The sequence below is a fragment of the Trichosurus vulpecula genome, chromosome 8 (genome assembly GCF_011100635.1).
Source record: "Trichosurus vulpecula isolate mTriVul1 chromosome 8, mTriVul1.pri, whole genome shotgun sequence".
NCBI lineage: Eukaryota > Metazoa > Chordata > Mammalia > Diprotodontia > Phalangeridae > Trichosurus > Trichosurus vulpecula.
This window is the reverse complement of record NC_050580.1, coordinates 198,314,478-198,337,285: the sequence shown is the minus strand read 5'-3', so window position 1 is coordinate 198,337,285 and position 22,808 is coordinate 198,314,478. Positions and strand designations below refer to the sequence as shown.

General features: G+C 45.6%; 1 protein-coding gene across 6 annotated transcripts in view; it reads left to right on the top strand.

The window, feature by feature from the left end:
• The window catches only part of PPIP5K1 (diphosphoinositol pentakisphosphate kinase 1), a 42,551-nt gene that overhangs the window by 3,405 nt on the left and 16,338 nt on the right, over positions 1–22,808 (top strand). Inside the window, exons 1-28 of one of the 6 annotated variants that reach the window (XM_036735321.1) lie at positions 104–141; positions 401–575; positions 1,075–1,270; positions 1,641–1,731; positions 1,946–2,031; positions 2,275–2,429; positions 2,575–2,676; positions 3,270–3,431; positions 3,583–3,704; positions 3,868–3,969; positions 4,204–4,290; positions 4,378–4,453; positions 4,603–4,712; positions 4,812–4,894; positions 5,111–5,242; positions 5,419–5,540; positions 5,853–6,035; positions 7,080–7,221; positions 7,434–7,657; positions 7,987–8,114; positions 8,320–8,434; positions 8,621–8,728; positions 9,319–9,435; positions 9,535–9,699; positions 14,332–14,422; positions 17,503–17,628; positions 18,248–18,310; positions 21,879–22,061. In XM_036735321.1, coding sequence (XP_036591216.1) covers positions 429–575; positions 1,075–1,270; positions 1,641–1,731; positions 1,946–2,031; positions 2,275–2,429; positions 2,575–2,676; positions 3,270–3,431; positions 3,583–3,704; positions 3,868–3,969; positions 4,204–4,290; positions 4,378–4,453; positions 4,603–4,712; positions 4,812–4,894; positions 5,111–5,242; positions 5,419–5,540; positions 5,853–6,035; positions 7,080–7,221; positions 7,434–7,657; positions 7,987–8,114; positions 8,320–8,434; positions 8,621–8,728; positions 9,319–9,435; positions 9,535–9,699; positions 14,332–14,422; positions 17,503–17,628; positions 18,248–18,310; positions 21,879–22,061 — 3,418 coding nt within the window. In that variant the 5' untranslated portion in view covers positions 104–141; positions 401–428. Of the gene's footprint in view, positions 1–103; positions 142–400; positions 576–1,074; positions 1,271–1,640; positions 1,732–1,945; positions 2,032–2,274; positions 2,430–2,574; positions 2,677–3,269; positions 3,432–3,582; positions 3,705–3,867; positions 3,970–4,203; positions 4,291–4,377; positions 4,454–4,602; positions 4,713–4,811; positions 4,895–5,110; positions 5,243–5,418; positions 5,541–5,852; positions 6,036–7,079; positions 7,222–7,433; positions 7,658–7,986; positions 8,115–8,319; positions 8,435–8,620; positions 8,729–9,318; positions 9,436–9,534; positions 9,700–14,331; positions 14,423–17,502; positions 17,629–18,247; positions 18,311–21,878; positions 22,062–22,808 lie in introns of those variants that run through there. The other 5 variants (XM_036735320.1, XM_036735323.1, XM_036735322.1 and 2 more) reach the window with 5 other exon arrangements.

The window sequence follows — 22,808 nt, the reverse complement described above, 5'->3', positions numbered from 1 at the left end:
GTCTTTCTCAGCAAAGAACACCCCCTCCCCCCCACAGCCCTTTTTATGAGGGGCTGCTCCTCCCACTCGTTGCTGAAGACACTTTTCCATTGGAATACCTGAAGAAATGTCAGCCCCATAAGGGTTAACTTCCTGACTCTGGTAATAGTTTTCATAACCTTTGGCTATTCCCTTTTGCCTGCTTTTCTAACCTTTAATTATCACAACTTCTTTCACCTGGCATCTTCCTTCTTTCTTCCCTACTTATCATCTTGCACCTATTGTTTGTGATCTGCTATGGTCTCAGTGTAATCTTCTCAGTCTTGTTTCCCTGCTTTCCTTAGTGTCCTATGTAGTTCTCTCTCTACTATTCTATATTGGATATATTCTATATCGTCTGATGGAGTGCTGTCTTCTACAGATCGGGATGAGTGGGTCTCCTGGTGGGAATGTGGTCGCTGACGGCCAGTGAGATCGAGAGTGCCACGCCCCGCTTCTTTGTTGGAGCTGGGGATGAGGGGCTGGGCACCCAGAGAGCAGGCATGAGTATGGAAGAGAGTGAGAGTGAGCTCCTCGAAGATGAGGAAGATGAAGTGGTAAGTACATGAAGAATAAAAGGTATAATGGTGGTGCCACTATTACCAAGGGTAATAGTCAGTGGTGACCACTTCTTCACCCTCTAGAAAGGCATGGTCTATCTGCCTTCTATTGGCACATGGCTCTTTTCTGATTTAAGAGATGGCAGAGTAATAAAACAAACTACTTCATTTATAGAACCTTTGCTCTAGTAAACTCTCTAGAATCTAAGGGGTTGCTGGCTGTCTGGGTAACCTGATGCCTAGTCACAAAAATACCCTGCCATGCTCCTATGGAGAAGACATTATTCCATTGACAGCAGGAGTCCCTAAATTTTTCTTGGGGTGGGAGGAGGAGGGGGTACGCCTAGGGGTGGGAGCAGTGTTCCCTAGATTTGACTATGTCCTGTAGTTTATATATGGGGGAATCCAATGTCCTGGCAAAAGGGGAGGCTTTGTGTCCCTAGGAAGTCCTGACACCTTGTATGGAAGGTTTCTGACAACATCTTCCACCCTGTAGCCCATTGAACGGCAGATTATTGTTGGCATTTGTGCCATGACCAAGAAGTCCAAGTCCAAACCAATGACCCAGATCCTAGAACGACTATGCCGCTTTGACTACCTAACTGTGATTATTCTGGGTGAGGATGTTATCCTCAATGAGCCTGTGGAGAACTGGCCACCTTGCCACTGCCTCATCTCTTTCCACTCCAAAGGTAGGGACCTCAGCAAGAAAAAAGAGTAGAATGGGATTGGAAATTGTGGGATTTAGGAGTTTAGATTTGCCCTTCACAGTTTCATCTCACTGGGAGAGTGACAGTGAATGGGGGTGCTTATCCCTCCCGACACATTTAAAAAAAAATGCCACTTTGGGTGGGGGCTTACACACTCCAGATCTTAGGACAGTTCCATAGCTTCTAGAACCATAGGAAGTTGTGGGCTCCTGGAAATAATTCCAAAGGTTCTTTTGGATCTTTGGGAAGTGAGTCAGGGGTAGTGCTGGAGTCAATATATAGAGGGGCTCAGTGGAAACCGACAATTCTCATTTTTATAATGTTTGTGTCTTGGGTTCTGCCTTTCTGCTAGGCTTTCCTCTGGACAAAGCTGTTGCTTATGCGAAGCTCCGAAATCCCTTCCTCATCAATGATCTGACTATGCAGTATTATATCCAGGACAGGTATGGCTTCCTACTGGCCAGTCAAATATATGGGACTGCGTCTTCCTTCATTGTTGTCCACAGACTTAGTCTCCAGTATTTGGGCAGCCCATTTAGGGGAAGGGCAAAACCAGAAACTTGGTTCTCTCTCACACTGCGCTCTAATACCCTCATCTCCATCCCACCCCCACCCTTTTCCTCATACTTCCTTTAGCTAATAGTTTTGGGGTTGCAGGCGGGAAGTATACCGAATCCTACAAGAAGAGGGCATTGATCTGCCTCGATATGCTGTGCTTAATCGTGACCCTGCCCGGCCAGAGGGTGAGTATCCAGCTCTATCCTTTGCCCAGCCCCCTGGGCTTCAACCTAGCTCAGTGTCCTTCAGATTTTCTGCTATTACCAACTAAGTAGGGTTTTGGTTGTTTTATGGATGGGAGGGTTAGGGGTCTTGGGATAGGGCCTCTGGGGTGGTTCCTAGGTTGCAGAGATTGAGGCGCTGGGGGATTCCAGTGGTAGAAGAGGTGTGCCCAAGGCCCCTAGGACTGACCATATTCTACCTCTCAGAGTGCAACCTGATAGAGGGTGAGGACCAGGTGGAGGTGAATGGAGCTGTGTTTCCCAAACCATTTGTGGAGAAGCCAGTGAGTGCTGAGGATCACAACGTCTACATCTACTATCCCAGCACAGCTGGTGGGGGGAGCCAGCGCCTCTTTCGTAAGGTGTGGGGGCAGTCAGGGATATGGGGAGGGGCAGAGAGATTGGAAGGATAGGGATGGAATTGTGGGGTAAAGGCTGAAGGATTCAGGAACAAAATGGTGAGGGAGGGTGGACCCACATGTTTTTTACTCCCTCTCCTTTCCGTAGATTGGCAGCCGAAGCAGTGTGTACTCCCCTGAGAGCAGTGTCCGAAAGACTGGATCTTACATCTATGAGGAATTCATGCCCACAGATGGCACTGATGTCAAGGTTGCAGGGGAGGGAACAGGGTGTGGGTATACAGGTTACACAAATCACCATTTTGGAGGCAGAAGGGAACTCAGAGGCCATGTAATTCAGTCCTCTCATTTTAGAAATTCATTTCCTTCTCTTTATGTATGAGGAAAATGAGGCTCTGAGAATTTAAATGAATTACCCAAGGTCACACAGTTAAGGTGTTATTGTGGGGGTGGGGCAGTTGGAAGTATAAGAAAGGGTCTTACAAGATAAAAGCTGAGTGTGGGTTTGGTAATATACTGAAATTACAAGGTAAAGAGTGAAGATAGTGGGTTTGAAACATTTATGACTTTTGTGAAGTAGGGCTGGGAAGGCATTTGGTATATTGCAGTGAGGGTTTTTTAAAATAGAAAATGGAGGATAACACTGGGTCATGGTAGAGCATACGTCTGCCTCTGTAGTCTTGGATGAATGTTGATTTTCTTAGGTTCAAGATCTTTATTCTAAACTAAGCCTAAACATAATGTCCAAAGTCTCTCCTTTTAAAATGATTTATTTCCCATAGTTTCTCCAAGTATGTGTGTCATGATTGGCCTGAGGGAACTGTGTGACATGGATTTTTGTAGGTATATACGGTGGGGCCAGATTATGCCCATGCTGAAGCCCGAAAGTCTCCAGCATTAGATGGAAAGGTGGAAAGGGACAGTGAAGGGAAGGAGATTCGATACCCAGTCATGCTGACTGCCATGGAGAAGCTAGTGGCCAGGAAAGTCTGTGTTGCTTTCAAGGTAGAGGAAGATCCAAGTTGGTGGGATGGTGTTTTTGGTGAAGGGGAATATAGGATGAATGGGATGGTGGGGCAGGGTTAAAGGCACGAGGAATTTGGGAAGAAATTATTCCTCCAGCCTGGTTTTATAAGGATACCTTATTCTCCCACAGCAAACAGTCTGTGGGTTTGACCTTCTCCGTGCCAATGGTCACTCCTTTGTCTGTGATGTCAATGGCTTCAGCTTTGTCAAGAACTCAATGAAATACTATGATGACTGTGCCAAGATCTTGGGGTATGATATGGGAGACATTGGTTTGGGTGAGGGGAAGCCAGTCTAGGATTGGAGTTACCCTTTTTTTCCTGTTTAACAGAGATCTTCTCTTTTGCAGTTTTTTTTTTTTTTACCCTTGTAAGGAAGGATATTCCATTGTTTTTCTATGTCTTCTTCTTTCTAGGAATACCATAATGCGAGAGCTTGCCCCCCAGTTTCAGATTCCGTGGTCCATTCCCACAGAGGCTGAAGACATTCCTATTGTCCCCACCACATCTGGCACCATGTAAGAGAGAGAGAAGCTGTAGTTATTTACTCACAAAGATATCTGGAGCTTGGGATTCCCAGAACTGACTAATAAGCACCTATCACCTCTCCCTAGACTGACAAGGCGCTTCCTTTCACATAGTTTCCTTAGCTACACCCCCATTCCTTACTACAGATGGTACCCTTTTCCCTCCTAGGCATTAACGAAGAGGTTTGCTCACTGAGGTTGCTCTAACATATTCCTTCTTCCCAGGATGGAACTCCGCTGTGTCATTGCCATCATCCGTCATGGGGATCGAACTCCCAAACAGAAAATGAAGATGGAAGTTACACACCCCAGGTAAGAGGAGGGTCTGTATACTGAGTGAAGGCAGATAGTAGTTCTTGACTCTCTCACTTACGTTTTTCTTCACCCATCCATTCCCAGGTTCTTTGCACTGTTTGAGAAACATGGTGGCTACAAAACTGGGAAACTGAAACTGAAGAGGCCAGAGCAGCTGCAGGTAGGTAACTTGATTGTGAAGGGCACTCACTGTAGGTGGAAGGGATATGACTTTGGGAAATCTGTCTGGGAAAAATGTAAAGTGATCCTAAGATAGGTAACTGTTGGTCAAGAGTTTTGATCACATCCCATTATTCCCCCCCACTTCAGGAGGTGCTGGACATCACTCGGCTGTTGTTGGGAGAGCTGGAGAAGGACCCTGGTGGAGAGATTGAAGAGAAAACAGGAAAGCTGGAGCAGCTAAAGACTGTGTTGGAGATGTAAGGAGTGGGGTGAGAATAAGGGAGCCTGATATGGGCTGTTAAGCATGGAATCTGTGTCCTGGGGTTGGAATGGACAGTGGACCTTGTTCTTGGCAGGTATGGACACTTCTCAGGCATCAATAGAAAGGTACAGCTGACTTACTACCCCCATGGAACCAGAGTCTCTAATGAGGAGCAAGGTAAGATATACAACTCACTCTAGTTCTCTGAATCTCTAGCTTCCTAGACCTATAGAACACCCATTCTTTGCCCTACCTCCTTCATGCTTTTATAGTTTCATCCCCCAGCCTCTTCCTTCTCAGAATTATTGAGGCTAACAACCAGACTTCCACTCTGTACTACTTGGATGTTCTTAGAAGGTTACCCAGACCGAATTCACTACTTTCTACCTTTAGATCAACAGCGGGAAATCCTGGCCCCATCTCTGCTGCTGGTGTTAAAGTGGGGTGGGGAGCTGACTCCTGATGGTCGGGTCCAGGCTGAGGAGCTAGGACGAGCTTTTCGTTGCATGTACCCTGGGGGCCAGGGTGAGTGTGTTGAGGAGTAAATGTATGGTGGGTTTGAAACAAGATAAATATGGGTGAGTGGGGGAATAAAAAAAAATCACTGTGCAAGGAAAAGTTGAAGGGGGGGAGGAATAAATTCCTTCTTCCCTGCCTTAGGATCCTGACAGTTATCTATTTGTGGTCCTCTTCACTCCCAGGGGACTATGCTGGCTTCCCTGGTTGTGGGCTTCTACGACTCCATAGCACTTACCGCCATGACCTCAAGATCTATGCTTCAGATGAGGGTCGTGTACAGATGACGGCTGCAGCCTTTGCCAAGGTGTCCACCCTAACCCCAAAGTCATGGACATTGGCAGTTGGAAAAGCTGCTAATTTAGATGGAGGGTTAATGTAATGCAGGGATTTTGGGTGCTCATCACAGAAGGATAGGTTGGTGGCTGGATGACTGTATCTGACCCACTTCTGTTCTTCTGGGAATAGGAGGTGGGAGGTAGGGGCACCCCTGCCCCCACCAAGCCAGCTCTGTGTCTTCTCCATAGTCCCTTAGGCCCATTCCACCCCTCCACCATCAGGGCTGCTGGCCCAGAGAGGGGATTAACAACGCCCCCACTCCCCATGGCTCCTGTCATAGGGATTACTGGCACTGGAGGGGGAGCTGACGCCCATCCTGGTGCAAATGGTGAAGAGTGCCAACATGAATGGGCTTCTGGACAGTGATGGTGACTCTTTGAGCAGCTGCCAACACCGTGTGAAGGCACGACTACATCACATTCTACAACAGGATACACCCTTTGGCCCTGGAGACTATGAGCAGGTCTGAGCTTCCTTGTGCCCTGTCCTCCAGATATCTCTTTCTGGGTCCCATAAATAATACTGTCCACACCCTTTTCTGCTAATTACACAGTAACTGCATTTAGATAGTTAGATGTCCTGTCTTCATCTTTTGGTATTTGTGGAATCCTAGGGATTCCTTAAGGCGCTGTTTCCCCTTCTCCAGTGACCCTGCTTCATGACTGAGGATGCCTCAGGGTCTTGAAATGAAAACCATGATGGACTCAGATTGCATTTGTATTATAGGTTGGAATCTAGGCAGGAGACCTGCTTTGCCTTGGTGTTGCATGTAAGGAGCTCTTCTAAACCCAGCCTATTAAAGGAATTCCCTGTCTAAGTTCCTTTCTGAAATTCAGGGCTGGTTTAGAGTCACTCTGTCCCTAAGACAATCTGATCTCCAGGGTTAACATAGGCCTGGTAAGAAGATGACCATTTGCCAAATTGAGGTTAAACAACATCTCTCCATTTCCCCTTACTATTCCTGTTTTTGTTATTTTTGGGGGAACTTGAATGGACTGGGTAGCTGGATACTTTATGTGGGTTGATGTAAGGAGGGCTAAGTGACTCCACTTTCTCTTCTCTTGACCAGGATGTAATGCGTAACCTACTTTTCTGCACCTTGCTAAGTATGCAGCTGGACAGAGTTGACCTTTTATCCATTTTTTCCGTCCTGTAGCATTTACTATAAGTTGGACATGTAGGGTTCTAGGTTGCGTGAATTATCTCTGTACCATTTTAGGGCTTGTTTATATGACTAAGAACAATCACCTTCACTGACAAATCCTTCTTCACTTGTGCTGACCTCAGGCCCTTCTCTCTATCCCTGCCCCCTTTACTGACACTAATTGTCTCAGGCAATAGAGAACTCAGGCTAGTGTCTCTAGATACTAGTTATCCATAGACATGAATAGATATAAAATGTCTATCACAGGGAGCTAGCATGCGTTTGCTTTCTGATTACCCAGATCTGGGGGTCTGGTGAGGGGCCCTGAGCTCATGATGCTCTTTTCCTCTTGGTTTCCCCTAGTTGGCCCCTACTGGCAGCCTCTCTTTGCTCAACTCAATGGCCATAATTCAGAATCCTGTAGAGATTTGTAACCAGGTCTTTGCCCTGATTGAGAACCTCACACACCAGATCCGAGAACGACTGCAGGACCCCAAGTCAGCAGGTGGGTAAGAGCACTGCCATCTCTCCCCCAGGATATTGTCAAGGTTGTTTTGTCTCTTCCTCTGGGTGTCTGGGGGAATCCTTATCTTCCCTCTTGGACCCTGCATATTTGGAATCTATTTGCTCTTCAGGATAGTGATGGTGGCCCAAATCGTGGTCCTTAACTCGTGTTAGTTCTCTCTGCCTAATATGACTTTTCCCTGTTACCTTCAGACCTGCAGTTGTACCACAGTGAGACTCTGGAGTTGATGCTGCAGCGCTGGAGCAAGCTGGAACGTGACTTTCGGCAGAAAAGTGGACGCTTTGATATCAGCAAAATCCCTGACATCTATGATTGTGTCAAATATGATGTACAGCACAATGGGAGCCTGGGGCTCCAGGGGACAGCAGAACTGCTGCGGCTCTCCAAGGCACTGGCTGATGTGGTCATTCCTCAGGTTGGTTCTGGAAATGACTCATGGCTGGAGTCTGGAAGGGTAGGAGAGAGGAAGCATAGAGGCAGAGTGGGATTAGTTGAATTGCTTCAGCCATCTTCTGATGACCAACCACACTTGATAGGTGCCCTTGTTCTATGAGTAAGAGCAAAGGATTCTGGCATAAGTAGAGAATCCTGATAACACATGGAGTGGGAGTAACAGTGGGTTTGAAGAGAGACCCAGGAATGATAGACAGGAGGATAATGTCAGGTTTGGGGCGGAGTGGGAGTAGGCAGAGGCCAAAGGAACACAGGCTCCCTTGAGTGCTTACTTAGCCTCTGATTCTCTAGGAGTATGGGATCAGCCGGGAGGAGAAACTGGAGATTGCTGTGGGCTTTTGTCTCCCATTGCTGAGGAAGATTCAGCTTGACCTACAGCGAACCCATGAGGATGAGTCTGTCAACAAGCTGCACCCCCTGTGAGGGAGGGTTAAGGGGGTACTGCATGGGGGTGGGGCACGTAAAGGACTCTTGGGGAGGTCAGAGCTGGAACAGTTAGAGAGGCTTGGGCACAGAAGGACTACTGAATGTTAGGGAAAGGTCCTCTTTAGGGAAGAAAGAAAGAGGTGGTGGAGGGGTGGTATTATGACTACATACTTGTGAATGATCAGGCAACTTTCTCAGGTACTCCAGAGGAGTGCTCTCCCCAGGCCGCCATGTCCGCACCCGCCTCTACTTCACCAGTGAGAGCCATGTCCATTCCCTGCTCAGTGTCTTCCGTTATGGAGGGCTTCTTGATGTAAGGACCCTCTGTCTCCACCTGCCTGTCATCCTGGGAAGCTCCTTTCTTTAGTTCTCCTTGGTCTCCAAGCAAGCCTTTTTGTTTCCCGGTCCTCCCCCAATCCCAGCCTCAGGCCCACCACCCCCTTCATTCTCTGTCCTCTCTTATCTCAAGCCCTGAGATGCCTTTCCTCATATTTGGTAGGAATCTCAGGATGCACAGTGGCAGCGGGCTCTGGCTTATCTCAGTGCCATCTCAGAGCTCAACTACATGACTCAGATTGTCATCATGCTATACGAAGACAACACCCAGGTGAGGAGATGTCAGGGTAGGATCAGAAAAAGATCTACTTTCTTTACCCCCAACCTTTGCTCAGAGAAGGAAGTCTTTGCCCGTCTCCATGATCTGTGGACCACCATGTGGGAGATCATGTGGATTATAGAGTACTGCATGAACCAGGATAGTTAGTAGCTTCCTGGTAAACAGAGAACCAATTCTGGGAATAAGTAGTGCCAGAAGGAACAATATGGAACCCAGCCACTGGACCTAGGGCTAAGGTGAGAGGAGAGCAAGATCAGATAAGTCATCTTTCTCTCTAAGCTTCATATGTGTTTCTTTAAGTGGATTATGTAATGACCAAGTTCCTGTGGGAGGTCAAGGAATAACATTTATGTTTAGTCAAGTTGCATGAACAAGGGACCACAGGGTTAGGGAAGGGAGGATTCCTTGACCCTAGATACTACAATAGAAGAGATTCACGGTAATGTGGTACTGGAGAAGGAGGCAGGACACAAAAGACTGAGAATTAGGCACCTTTCTTTTTGGAACTCCCTTTCATCATCATCACCCTGCCTCTTACCATCCCATCCTTTGACATCCTCTCATCTGGTGGTGTCCTCTAGGATCCCTCATCAGAGGAGCGATTCCACGTGGAGCTGCACTTCAGCCCTGGAGTGAAAGGTGTTGAGGAGGAGGGCAGTGCCCCCACTGGCTGTGGCTTCCGCCCAGCCTCTTCCGAGGTAGGAAAGGGTGCTAGAATCTGGATCTCAGGAAGTTGGTGGCAGGGAATGAAAGGGCCGGATGTAGAGAAGGCGGTCACCCCTTCTGTGTCGATGCAGAACGAGGAGCTGCAGACAGGCAAGGGCAGTATGGAAGACCTGTGCCGGAGTAAGGGTCGAGACGAGCCAGATCGGGTATTGCAGACATCGCCTCAGCCGCCTGAGATCCCTGGTCTCCCAAGAAGATCACCACTCATCCGTAACCGTAAAGCTGGCTCTATGGAGGTAATGGGGAGAGGAGGGAAGAAAAGATGGGAAGGGGACATATTGGACACTATCCATGTGTTCTCAATCACTGCCCTTTCCATCCCCCATACTCAGTGACTTTGTGAGCTCTAAAGTAGCATCAACCTCTTACCCCCTGTTAACAGAGTGATCTTAGCCTCCTGATTCCACCAGATGCTCCCTTGCTTCTAGAGCTCTCCCAGATCAACTAGTTTGAAGCTAGAGAAATCCCAGTGATGGAGGGGCAAGAGTGGTGATGCAGAGGTTAGGAGTATTGAGATGTGGGACTGAGAAGATATCTGGGCAATATGAGGAAGGGCAGCTTCTTAAAAATTAGGAGGCTAAAACTGGATACTTTCCATTGCCATGTGACCTTCACAAAAATCTTTGTCCAGATGTCAAAGTCTCTCCTGGAAAGGATGGGTTATCCTCACTGAGCCATGTGAACCCATTTTTTTTTTTCTGGAGAGACAATCTATTTGGCCCCGTGATTAATCTTGGTTTCAGAGCCTTTTTTGTAATGTTTTCTGCTCTGGGATATTTTGTTTTTTGTTCAGTTTTGTGTTTTGAGGCATCTTTCTCTTCCCTGGTCCTCAAGACCCTATGAAGATCTCTCAGGATAACCTGAAACTGGCTTTCATAGTCAGTCCATGATTTAAAGGTCTGACTAAATCGGTGACTGGAGAGCCAATATAGAAACTACCTTTTCCTTGGAATTAACTCTTGTTTCTTTGTTATCTTTTTTTAGATCAAATTTTTTTTCAGTCAGCAAAACTCTGCCTTCTCTTCTTCCTGTCCCACACACCCCTTCCCCGCTCTGAGAAGGAAAGGAAAACAAACCTTCTGTTACAAACGTGTATTGTCAATCAAAGTGAATTTCTGTATTGGTCAAGTGTCCCCCAAAATACACACAAATATACATATATATGTATACACATATATACATATATGTATACACATATATACATAAAGGTCTCATTTTGCACTCTGAGTTTTTCACCTCTATCAGGAGGTGAATATCATGTTTCATCATTAGTCTGTTGGCATCATGGTTGGTCATTAAGTCTTTCAGAGTTGTTTGTCTTTACAATATCCTCCTGTTCCTCTTTTCTTATAATATAATAGCATTTCTTCATATTCATTTACCATAACTTTGCCTTCTCAAAAAGAGCTACAAATACTTTTGTACATCTTTAGAGTCTGTTTTGCTTAGGACTAATCCCTCCCTTAATTTGCCTTCCAGTTCCCTCTCACCCCTCTCCCTCTCCATTGAGTGAAAAGTATTTCTGTGTGTGTGTGTGTATGGGGGAGGTGGGGATGTGGTGTGGTGGTGGTGGTGGTGGGTGGGTGTGTGTGTGTGTGTGTGTGTGTGTGTGTGTGTGTGTATGTGTGTATTCCCTCCTTTGACCAGTTCAAATTAGAGTGAGGTTCAGGTATCATTCATTCTCCCCTTCTTCCTTGTTTGTATAGACTTTTATATGAAACACCTCAATACTTCATGATTATTTTAACAAGAATTTAAAGCTGCATACATAAGGTAGCTTTCTTAGGTAAAATAAAGCTAGTGCTACATTTTTTCCCCTAATAATTCAGCATCTTCTGAAGCGCCCACAAATACATATCAAAATAAAAGCTGGACATAGATAGAAAGGTACCATCTCTAGCATCAGAATACACCCACTACTTAGCTGATCAGCATTTCTACCAGCCCTCTGGTGTGTGATGCCTCTTAGGTATTGTTTAGGCAGGTGACATAGGAATGATGAAAACTTCTATGTTCTTGGTTTTTCTACTTCAGGAAACTAGCTTAAAAAAAAAGTACTCTTAATATCCCCAGATAAACACAAACAGTAAAATATACAAGAATAAAAGATTGTAATTGATTAAACATGAAAGTGTTAACTTGTTATTTATAATTTGTTTTTTAAAACATATTTTAATTTTAACAAAGTGATAACAAAATTTTCCCGTTAGTTTTCATATGCCCATCTAAACTTCTTTATTTATTTGTATTTATGCAGATTATGTTGGTGTTTCTATTACTATTTCCAAAGTTGAAGTCAATGCGTATATTGCTTTTTTGCATCTGCTTTCTTCACTTTCTATTACTTCATATAAGTCTTTCTGTATTTGTTTATATTCTTAATGTTTTTTATTTTTAAAAAAGTTATTTTTATTGATGTCTTTTATTTTTACACCACATTTCCAGATATACCCTCTCTCCCTTTCTCGTTAAGGGGAAATTTATATAGTGCTTTCTATTTGCCAGGCACTGTACTAAGCATTTTTCTCCATATGTTATCTCACTTGATCCTCACAACAGCTCTGTGAGGTAGTTGCTGTTATTATCCCTATTTTATAGTTGAGGAAAATGAAAGTGACCTGCCCAGAGTCACACAGCTAGTAAGTGTCTGAAGTCACTTTTGAGCTTAGGTCTTACCAACTCCAGGCCCAGCGTTATCTGCTGTGCCACCAGCTAGCCATTACTAGCAGCAAAGATTTAAAAAATAAAGAGAAAAAAAATCAGCCCAGAAAAACTAAACAGTATACCAACCACATCTGACAGAATAATATGCATAATTTTGTACCTTCTGCAACGAAGGGAAGGAAGGACATTTTCTAAACTCTTCTTGAATGCCATTATAATATTATAATTATATAGCAGGGATTTTTGTTGTATTGCTGTTCTTTCTATTTACATAGTTGTCATGATATGTATTGTTTTCCAGGTTCTTCTCTCCTTTTAAGCACATATAAGTCCTTGTTTCTCTGAATTCTTGTTCTTCATTATAGTTGTCATTTCTTATGGCATAGTAGTATTACCTTATATTCTTATGCCAGTTTGTTCCACCATTCTCTAATCAGATACAGATATATTACAGATATCATTGCTTGGAATATTTCTGTACAGGTTTTTTTTCTTAATTTTGTCAATAATAGCTTTGTGATATAATCCTAGTAATGGAGTCCTGGGCCCGAAAGATGTGAAAAGTTTTGTAACTATATTATTTAATGCCATTTTGGAGTCCTGCCCTGTGATTTTATTGGTGTAGAGAGCTACTGGTTTGTATATCCTCCCCGTTAATGCAGGTCAGCCACTTAATTATTACCTAGCGTTTTTGTTGCCTGGAGCATTAAGAGGCTAGAGGTTGATCCATAATTTTACAGGTATGTGTCAGAGGGACTTGAGCCCATGTGTTCCTCATTCCAAGGCTTGTTTTCTATCCTTTGCCCCATACTGCTTCTCATATAATACCTTATTGCTTAACAGAAAAATCAAATCCAATTCATATCTCCACCAGCCATGAACCAGTAAAAGCACGCCTGTTTTTTCCATAGTAGTACCAGTATCATATGTAACCATTTTTGCCAGTTTGATAGGTGAAGGGTGGCATCTCAGAGTTGTTTTAATTTGTGTTTCTTATTTCATTAGATGGTTTGAACACTTTCATTTGATTATTGATCATTTAACTTCCTCATTATGAGTCTGTAGGGATCCTTCTGCCCTAACCCCAGTCCAGCCTTCTGCCTACGAAGGACTGATCTCTTCCTGGCCTACCTAGGTGTGTTCTCTAATCTAAGTCTAAAGAGTAGGAAACCCCTTTTCTCTGTTCTCTGTTCCTTGTCACTTAATCAATCCTTTCTCATTGTACTACTTGCATTATACCTTTTCTCCATATTCATGTCTATATCAGTATGTGACTCTGATACCATATGAATCCCAAGTAGTTTGTCTCTTCAATTCTAACTAGTTTTGCTTTGTAAGACCTGGAGGTTAGAGGGGTGGCCTTCTGCAACCCCGTGACCAGCCCTTTATCTGATCTGCTTGCAGATCACAAATATGCAGGCAGGCTAACCAAATGACCCTTTGGGGATGGCCAGTGGGGTACAAGAGACCTCCCCTGGCCTTTCCCTGCCATTGGCCTACAGCAGGGCTATGTTCACCACCTTCCTGGCATCCTGTATGTAAGTGTCCCTCCCCCCTCCATCTGCTTTCCTTTTCCCACTTTCTGTCTCTGATGCTTGGGACCTAGGTACTTAGCACATCTTCTAGGTAGGGCAGGGCGTGGAGGTTGGAGGAAATGATCAGGTGTGGTCTACTTGAAAATTCATTTTTAATTTCTAGAGTAGAATAGGGTACAGTTTAGACAAGGTGGGAAATGGAACTCAGGGGTGTGGCTGTAGGACCACTGAACTTTCTGCTTTTCCTGTACCAGTAAAGATGGAAAAAAGGAGTCATTAACACAAAGATTGGGGGGAGGGGGTGGTCATCCAGACTGTTTTCTGTTTAGGATTGAGCCGTTATAAACTTCTGAATCCTAGAAAGGAGCATAGGAAACAGGGAGCTTTCTCTACTGGGACTATGGAGTAGGAGGAATGATTGTTTCTTAGCTGGAATGGAAGGGGCTGTGGGGAAAGGGAACAAAATGGTTTATATTTTGGAAGAGAACCTGGGTAGCTCTCCTCTCTCTATACCTGTCTTTCGCTCACATCTTCCCATCAGTGCCCTTTTGCCTTTCAGCTCTTCCGATACTGGCTGCTTGACTTTAGAGGGAACCATGGATTCAGGACCTGGGTTTTAGTTTTCTGGCTCATATAGGGAGATGGTAACATATGATCCTTTTTCTACAGGTGTTGTCTGAGACTTCATCTTCACGACCTGCTAGTTACCGTCTATTCCAGTCTTCACGTCCCCCCACAGAAATGAAGCAAAGTGGCCTGGGTATGGTTTCCCAACCTTTGTTCTTCAGTGCTGGGTAGGGACGTCTGCACTGTGACTGCAGCCATCCCCAACCCTGGGAGTTGGGTATACCCAAGTTTTTTGTTGCCAACTGGGAATGGAAGTGGGAGGAATTATACTTTGGATGTGAACTTTGATCTCAAATGACTGGTTTCCATCTGTGAAAAATCACTCCCTTGACTCTCTGCATCAGTCTTTTTCCCTAGGTTTCCTCAGTTCTTCCAATCCAAACTGGACCTTAAGGGAACTAGGAGGCTCTGAGCCAGCAGAGTCATCAGAGATAGAGTTCTGAGCAAGGACATTTAGAACCGTTGAGTTATCCCATACTTTCTTTCTTCCCAAATCCTAATCCTGCTTTTTCTTTCCCAACTCCCATGCCCTCTTCCTCTGCCCTCTCCCCTATTCCCTTCTTCTCCTTTTTAAAAGTAATGGATAAATCCTAGATAAAATTGCAAGGGGGTGGTATTTCTTTGATCTGGAGATCTCTAGTAAGTGTGGGGGACTGGGTGAGGAAGGCAAACATTGAATGTCTCTTAAAGAGACCAAAGAATCTTAGTGTTTGGGAGGTGGGGAGGAGGGATTGTTGGTCAGTAGAAGGGAAATGCCCATCCATTCAGAATCTTCTTTATCTTAGTATCTTGGTATTAGGCCAGTGGCTTGAGGTTGTTGCTTCTTATTATCCTGCTTAGTCTCTTTTGCCTAGCTCTCTCAGGTCTCACTACCTTTGTCCATGGAATCCACCCTGGCCTCCAGCAAGTTAGAACTTGATCAGAATACCAGATAAGGGTATTTGTTCACTGCCCTACCATTCTTTGCTGCAAAGGATGCATTGAAAATCTCTTAAAGGTGGTGTATAGATCTGTGCTTTAGAGCACTTTTTCCCTTAGAAAAGAAACTACTCCCCCAGAAGAGCAGCTAGGAGTACTAGTTAAATGGTGGTAATAGCACAGATAGAGTAGGAAGAGAGAAACTAGATTTCAATAGAAGTTGTGGGACCCAGAGAAAACTCCCTAGAGATTATACCCTCGGTCTGAGCAGAACAGGATTAGAGTCTTTTCTACGAATAGGGTGGGGCTGACTAAAGGGGACACTGAGCCAGTGAGGTCTAGAAATGGAGCTAATTTGTTTTGAGGAAGATCGGAGATTGTTGAGATCAGGTTCCTTTCTCTTCATTTCTCTTCTTAGAGCCTTCATCCTAGAGCCTAATTCAAGTATGAGGGATGTGAACAAACCATTTATGTTAGGAATAGAATGCTGACTTAAAAGTTCTCCATTTGATTCTGAGAACCAGAGCAGAGTCTTGTTATCTGAACTACTTTCTTTTATTCCTTGATCTAGGTAGACCTTTTGCCCCTGTGATCCTGGCCCCTTCCCTATAGACTCAAGGGAAACTCAAGGACTCCCCAACAGGTCTGATATTATCTCTCTTGTAAATGCAAGTCAGGAGCCTTCACAAAGTGTAGGAATGGGAGCTGCCAGTCACAGGACCTCAGGCAGCAGCTTGAGCATCCTCTCACTAAAATCATTGGCAGGGCAAAAAACCCATTCAGAGCAGAAGACAGGTCCATCTAGGGGCATCTTGTTTCCATTGTGGGACAGAAAGAGCTTAGGGGTAGTGGTCCTTCTTGTCTTTCCTTTCCTTTGGAGATCCTGTACCTGGTGGACTGCACCAAGATCTTTTCTCTGTTTTGGTATTATGATTCTGAAGTTCCCCCTTAGAAGAAAAGTGTTGTAAAGGAAAGAGCCATGAGTTTGGAACCTGAAGACCTGGGCTCTGCCATTTTTACCACTTTTACTCTCTAATGTTGGGAAATTAAGTGTTCTCATTTATAAAATGAAATGGTTGGCCTAAATAATGTATAAGGTCCCTTCAGCTTTTTTTTTTTTTTTAAGGAAGGAAGGGCAGTTGGGGTTTAATGACTTGCCCAAAGACACACAGCTAGTAAGTGCGTCAAGTGTCTGAGGCTGGATTTGAACTCAGGTCCTCCTGACTCCAGGGCCGGTGCTCGACTCACTTCTACCACCTAGCTGCTCCTCCTTCAGCTTTAAAATCATATAATCTCTAGGGCTTTGTGTGTCCCTACCATGTGGACTTTCAGTATTGCGTTTAGGTAAAGGTAGTTGTTGATTGATAGTAAGCCTTTTTTTAGCCAGTAATCATATCTTTTATTTTTGTTATCTTTTCCTCTGTATCCCATTGTCTAGAATGGTGTTCCTCATATAGTAGGCATTTAACACAGTGTTCATTGACTATGGAGCTCACTATAGTGCCTTATAAAGGTGTTTTTTTGGGGGGGGAGGTAAGAGCAATGTGTCAGTTTAAACAGGTATAGAGGGCTCTACACCATTTCAGGAAGTAAACTTTCTTTTTGTTTGTTGGTGGAATTGAACTGACTGTCAGGAGACCTGTACAAGTGAACGTAAGGTTTCAGAGTTTTAGTTTTCTCTTTTGTAAAAGAAGGAGGCTATGTATGGTGATCTCCAAGGTTTCTTACAGCTCTGAAATTATTTGAATCCCATGATTCCTTTCTTGGAGAAAGCTTAAAGTCCCGAAAGCTTGGTTGGGAAGGCAGAGGGAGTGAAAGTCTATGAGGAGAGTGAAAGGGAGCCATTAAGATCCTGGTATCTGGTCTGTGGCTTCACCCAAAGTTGTTCCTCTCTCTGCCCCTAAGGGCCTGGGGTGCCTCAAGCTCTGTTCTCAGGATGGGGGAACATCAAATAGGTATGGAGAATCCAGGAGAAGCTCTCCCCCTTGGCATTTTAGGGAATCATCTGAAGGAGGACAAAGTATAACTTATCCTTCCAAGCAGCTTTGACTCCCCTAAAATGACTAAACTGCATGGAGTAGCAACTTTTCCCCCTTGCCACGGGCCTGTGCACAAGGCCCCTCTCCTTCATTAACTTGCCAAATGTAGTAGTGTGTGGCAGTGAAGGCTATGTGCGGTGGTGTGGCAGCTATGAATGCCTTGCCTTGTGTGTGTGTGTGTATGTGTGTTTTATCTTTGTTAAGTGTGTAGTAGTTGCGGCTTTGTTTGGCTGCTAATGTGCTTCCGGCTTTGCAGGCTCACAGTGCACAGGGCTGTTCAGCACCACAGTGCTGGGGGGTTCATCCAGCGCCCCGAATCTCCAGGACTACGCTCGCAGCCATGGCAAAAAACTCCCACCTGCCAGCCTGATGCACCGAGATGGTATGTGGGTTGGGGGCAGCAGTCCCTTTCCTTGGCCCACCCCATCTCCCCTTCATCTCCCTGATGAGCCTGTGGCAAAGGAACCATTTAGTCTCCCAGGTGATGTTGCAGCAGAAGTGGCCTGCTGTGTGGGTGAAAGAAGCACCCCCTGCTAATGTTAGGTACATTTCACTCCACACAGCTGTCCAAGTGCATTCAATCATTTTACTTCCACCTTGTGCCCTTTCTTTCCTGCGCTCTAGACCACATGGGTGGATAACAAGCAGCAGGGAGGGGTGTGACACATTTACGGCTGGAACTGTAAGAGATCTGGCTGAGGCAGCACCTGGGCTAGGGACCAAGAGTCTCACTGGGACTTGATTTCCAGATAAGCAGACCCAGGATGTGGTGAAGATGAGAATATATGGAGTAGGCTTAGGGTAGGAATGGGATATGATTCCTCATGGAGACATAATACAAGGGGAAAGATTTATGTAATGGTCAGAGAAGTGTTTGTATGGTAGGTGGGAAAGGGTCAGGTTTGGGTATAGAGGACAAAGAGGGTATGTTGCAGGTAGAGTTTAGTGTAGGGGGAAGGGACAGATGCAGGTATAATCCCCATGATGTCTTCTCTCCTCAGAGTTCTTGTCTGTCCCGGCTGTAAAGCGATTTTCTGTGTCGTTTGCAAAGCATCCGACTAACGGTACGTTTGCTTCTGACTTGATGTTCTACCTCATCATGTCACCTTCACTGACTCAGATACTTACATCTGACCCCTGGCACTGACCTCTCTCCTTTTTTCCTGTGTGTTGACACCTTGATGTGTCCCTCACTGGGTCCCCTGCCTGAATATTCTCTTGTTCTGACCATGACCACTTTGGCTGTGTACACCCCACACTGTTCCTATCTTCTTGACTAGTCTCAGTCTTACCTTCCATCACCATCACCCCCATTGTCATCTTTGTTACCATCATCATTAAAACTCTAAGTCCCTCTCATAACATTCCCAATTTGGGACCTTGTACAGATATGAAAAATGATTCCCATTCTCAGGGAGAGTACTATATAATGCCTAAACCCTCATACCCTTTTCCTTCTCCCCTGCAGCTCATGTAACTTGGATCTTTTAATGTCCTTCCCTACCTTTTGTGTATAGGAGAACAGACTAATTCCTTCCTTTTTGGAGACCATGCCCCACCCCTGACTCATTCTCCTCACCTTCAGTCCATGGGGTACAAAGTTTCTTCCCATCTTCTTATTCCTACCATTGTGTGTGTGCTTCGTGGTTCTTGTGCTCTTGCCATCTGCTTCATGTTGCTACTAACCTGGCATCTGGGCCTGGAAGGCAGAAACCCAAAGTAGTTTGTGAGGGGTGTCTGTGGTAGAGGCAGGGGGAAAGAAGGGAGTCAGTTCCAGCATCAGACTGAGAAGCAGTACTACAGCCTCAGTTTATCAACATCCATTCTATACAACCCAAGCTTACCCAGGGCATAACTTGCCCCAAAGAATCTGGAAGTAGAGAGATTAAGTCAGTGTCCGAGGGAGTTGAAAAGCTAGGACTGCAGGTACCTGACCTGGAGGGCTTTGGGGCACCAATCCAGGGACTGTCGACCTGTGAGTTCTTTGTGGGATCCTGGATGGGAGGGGATTGGGAAGGGAGTGGCATCGCAGCAATGGAGTTTAATCCTTTGTAGACTTGTTTGTGTCTTCGGGATCTGTGTTTAGAGTAAATGAAGTTTTCTAGCCACAACCTCTTTCTTCCTAAGGGCTAAGATCCTCCAAAGGAATTAGAGGCAAGCCCAGCCACCTGGAGGGCTCTCTTATTAAATTAACCCCACTCCATCTGCCACTGTGACCCTGGGCATAATCAGGCCTTTGTGCTGGGGTCTCCTTGACTGTCCTCTCTCCAGTCTCACCACCTGCACTAGGCCCTGTTGCCTTCTCTTTCTGGGCTTGAGAACCCCCACTTTCCCAGTCAGAACATGCTCCAGCCTCCCTGAGAATTTGTGGTAGAAGTGTTCCCATTCAGAGTGTGGAGGCCAGGCCAGCTTATGCAGCTGAAGAGGAGCTGATTCTGAGCTTTCCTAGGTCTGAATCATGGTCATCTCTAGAGCAGAGCCTAGAACCTACATTCCTGGAGTATGGAACCCCAGGAGCCCCAGCTTCAGAGTGTGGAGCTTTGAAATCATATGCAAAACAACCCTCCAAATCCAGAAAATGAAGTCTAGAATCTGATGTTTCCTTTCTTGAAGTCTGAGGTGGCAGCCCTCCCATAGAGAAGAAGGCAAGGTTGGAGAGAACTCAAAGACCAAGCAGGAAAGGGCTGCTGCCATGTTCTCTTTTGCTTATTTGCCAACCCTGCCTATCTCCTCAGAGCTCTTATGGCCTCAGCCAGTCTTCTTGCCTTTCAGCTTGGAAGTTATACTGGCCAAGAAGCTCTTAGATTTGATGCTTGCTAAGTAGCAATAAGGGAAGCTACACATTGGAGGAGACAGTCTAGTTTCTACTCCTGGCCCCCAGGATGTCACTGAGGCTCTGGTAAGGCCAAGGCTTTGCGTGGCTGATAGCATAGCCACAGAGGAGACGTGTGTCTCTGTTGCACGTGGCAGCATGTATGGGTACTCCTAGCACCATCCATCATCTCATTGGAATTCTTGGCTTCAAAGCAATGCCTGGAAAAGTTAGATTTGGAGGAAAGGCAGAGCTACTTTCTTTCCTCCCCAAAATGTGAGGCCAGTATATGGCCCAGCTCTACCCCTGAAGATCTTAGTCCTGAATTCTCTGTCCCTTGTGAAGACAATCATATCATGTGAACACATCGCAGGATTGGAGTAAACCTGACCATACATGTGGTCAGTTATCAGACCACAATCTAAACCTATTTGAAGAAGTCGAGATATCATGAAAGAAGAGACCAGGACTGTGTGAAATGACTAAGCTGTTGTCACTGTGTACCTAAAAGTTCCTGGGATTTCTGATAATGGCCACAGTTACTGCTCCTCAGATCAGTCTCTGGAGCAAGACTAAATCTGAGAATCCTGAGTGTGATCTGTAGTAGTGCCTATAGCCCAAGCTCATCTATATAATGTCTCAAACCTGACCACGAATGTTTAAGTCACACATTTGCTTCTCTATCTGGCCTTATGCTCAGCCTCCACCCAGCCATCTTTGCCCCCGTCCTTGGGTCAGGCCCTCTAAATCTATTATCCTCCTAAGAATCTGTCCCTTCTCCTGTCCTGCACCTTCCCTCTGGGCCTTTCCACATCTGCAGTCCTTTGCAGTTTCATTATAGAGATCAGCAATCAGCGGGGAGCAATTCATCAAAAAAATCAATATTCAGCAAGCACATGAATGGAATGAAATTGAGATTCTCCCACCCACTTGCTGAATAAAATGCAGTCAGACTTAATAGCCATAGACAGAAAATGAAAAACAGTCCAAAACCTGGCCCATGTAATGAATTCAGAGCTGGACGACTCCTTTTCTCTGCAGTGGCTCCTGGGACTTCTGCAAACCACTTTTCAAATCTTACAGGTACCAGGCTGGGAGATGTGGTGGTTTGGGGTCATCGTGTTGTATAACCAGCAATAGTAGTTGATACTGGCATTCGTATACAATGACTTTATTGAAACATGATTGGCTTGGTTCCATGCTTTTGTCAGTATTCCTGTACCTGACCTTTTGCCCAGTCTTCTGGACCTAGCTGTGGTTCTCCCAGAGTGTGGCTCAGAGAGGCCGGGCATGAGCCCTTGGAAACAGTTCAGGCTTCAGCTTCAGCCTTGATGATGCTCATCTCTCTCCCATTCTTGTCTCTCTGTGTGCCCTTGGTTCTCATCACCTCCATCTTATCCTCAAGAACTCCCTGATCTTGGTAGCAGCCCTTTGCTAGTACTGTCCAGCAGACATCAAGGGGTGCTCAAGTCAGGATGCTGCTGCCAGCCCATCCCTGCTGAGAACAAAGTCTGCAGGCATCTTTAAAAAAAAAATGCACAGAGCTGGCCTAAGAGAGGCTGCTGTGGCAGGGGCCTCAAGTCTTTGCTTTCCCTTCAGGCTGCATTTTGTGTTCCTGTCCAACCCTTTTTTTCTTGCTGGAGATATCTTGTGGCCTTGTCCATCTCTCCTCTTTTAGCTCATGTTTGGAGCCAGGTAGTCCACATACACTGGGGTCACGACCCCACCTCCTTCTTATGCTTCTGTTAGCCAGTGCCCCCCTCACTCTCCCTCTTGTTTCTCTGTCTCTCTCTGCTTTCCTTTATGGCCCTGTCCTGCAGAGCTGCTGGATGACCAGCACCCTGTGGTCCAGCTGTTGCGCAGTTTCTCCTCCGACTGCCCAGGGGGCTGGCCAATCTCCCTGGATGCCACGCTGGCGCATCACCTGCACCAGTGCTCCTACCACCTTCGCCTCTTCCGGAACTGGCTACGCTCAGGCCAGGATGATCCCGAGTGCCTCTACGGTACCCTCTCTACCCAGCTGGCTGCTTTGCTTGTTGCTATACTAGCAAGGGAGCCTGCCTATTTACCTGTACCTTTCCTGAGGCTCCATGATGGTGCATTGAGCAGCTTAGATGGTGCTGGGGCCAGGCTGTCTGGTAGCTGTAGCATTGGCTGCCCTTTTTCCCCCACCCCCTAACCCTGCTGCCTCTTACTGCCCCCTTTTCTATCTTCTCCTTACTGTCCTTATTCCTAGAACTGATCTGCAGACCATTGTTCCCCAGGCACCCAAATCTGTTCAACATAGAGGAATTTCTTTCACTCTGTTACCATAATTCCTTCTCCCCCCTACTACCATCTTCCACTTTAGAAAGGAAAGAAACTCTCCTCTCTGACTCCTCACTGAAAAAAGAAAATTCCCTTTGGCTACTTGTTCCTTTTATCTGAGGAGCTGAAGCACATTACCCAAGATCGAAGAGACACCACCACCACTACTGCTGCACAGTAGGGTAAAAAATAGGGAGGCTCAGAGTTGTTGGAAAGTGCCTTCCTTGGTTTCCTTAGCAAGGCCTGGGATAAAGGGAGGGCCAGAGGCAGGGAGAAGCTAAGGTAGAGCTGCAAAGAGAGGACTGAGTCCTTTGAGCTACAAAACTGGTCCAGTTTATGGAACAAGAAATTGGAGTCTCAAGGACCTTTTTTGTCCTATTCTCCCTCCAATACCCCTAGGGATATGTAGACAACATATGGGAAGGACTATATTAAATAGTTTT